Source organism: Numida meleagris, unplaced genomic scaffold (assembly GCF_002078875.1).
Source record: "Numida meleagris isolate 19003 breed g44 Domestic line unplaced genomic scaffold, NumMel1.0 unplaced_Scaffold636, whole genome shotgun sequence".
Lineage (NCBI taxonomy): Eukaryota > Metazoa > Chordata > Aves > Galliformes > Numididae > Numida > Numida meleagris.
The window spans coordinates 20,760-21,773 of record NW_018364851.1 but is presented as its reverse complement, the minus strand read 5'-3'; the positions used below and the strand labels follow the sequence as shown (position 1 = coordinate 21,773).

Below are 1,014 nucleotides of genomic sequence, written 5' to 3'. Positions count from 1 at the left end.
GGGGTCGCCCCATGGGGTTTGTGGACAACCCAGTGGGACTAGGGACACCCCATGGGATTTGGGGACATCTCCATGGGATTCGGGGTCGCGCATGGGGTTTGGGGTCACCCCATGGGATTTGGGGTCAACCCGTGGGATTTGGGGTCGCCCCATGGGATTTGGGGAGGCCCAATGGGATTCAGAGTCACCCCATGGGATTTGGGGTCACCCCATGGGATTCGGGGGCACCCCATGGGATTCAGGGTCACCCCATGGGATCTGGGGACACCCCATGGGACTTGGGGTCACCCCATGGGATTCGGGGTCACCCCATGGGATTTGGGGGCACCCCATGGGATTCGGGGTCGCCCCATGGGATTTGGGGTCACCCCATGGGATTCAGGGTCACCCCATGGGATTTGGGGTCACCCCATGGGATTCGGGGACACCCTGTGGGGTTTGGGGTCACCCTGTGGGGTTTTGGGGTCGCCCCATGGGTTTTGGGGTCACCCCGTGGGATTTGGGGTCGCCCCGTGGGGGCTGGGGACACCTATGGGATTTGGGGTCACCCCATGGGATTCGGGGTCACCCCATGGGTTTTGGGGTCACCCACTGGGGGTTGGGGTTGCCCCATTGGGGTTGGGGACACCCCATGGGATTCGGGGTCACCCCATGGGACTTGGGGACACCCCATGGGACTTGGGGTCACCCCATGGGATTCAGGGTCACCCCATGGGGTTTTGGGGGCACCCCATGGGATTCGGGGACACCCTGTGGGGTTTGGGGTCACCCCATGGGGTTTTGGGGTCGCCCCATGGGTTTTGGGGACACCTATGGGATTTGGGGTCGCCCCGTGGGGTTTTGGGGTCGCCCCGTGGGGTTTTGGGGTCGCCCCGTGGGGTTTTGGGGTCGCCCCGTGGGGTTTTGGGGCGCTGTGGGTCCCACCTTGTGCGGGCCGCAGGACGACGACGTAGTCGCGGGTGCCGCACTCCTGCGCCTTCCTGAACTCGGCCTCGCTGCGGGGACGGGGGGGGG

General features: G+C 65.4%; 1 protein-coding gene across 1 annotated transcript in view; it reads right to left on the bottom strand.

The window, feature by feature from the left end:
- CUNH16orf58 (chromosome unknown C16orf58 homolog) overlaps positions 1 to 1,014 on the bottom strand; it is a gene marked incomplete at its 3' end in the record, with an annotated part of 29,191 nt that overhangs the window by 8,367 nt on the left and 19,810 nt on the right. The window contains 1 exon segment of the mRNA XM_021383878.1: positions 925 to 995. Within this exon segment, the coding sequence (XP_021239553.1) occupies positions 925 to 995 (71 nt within the window).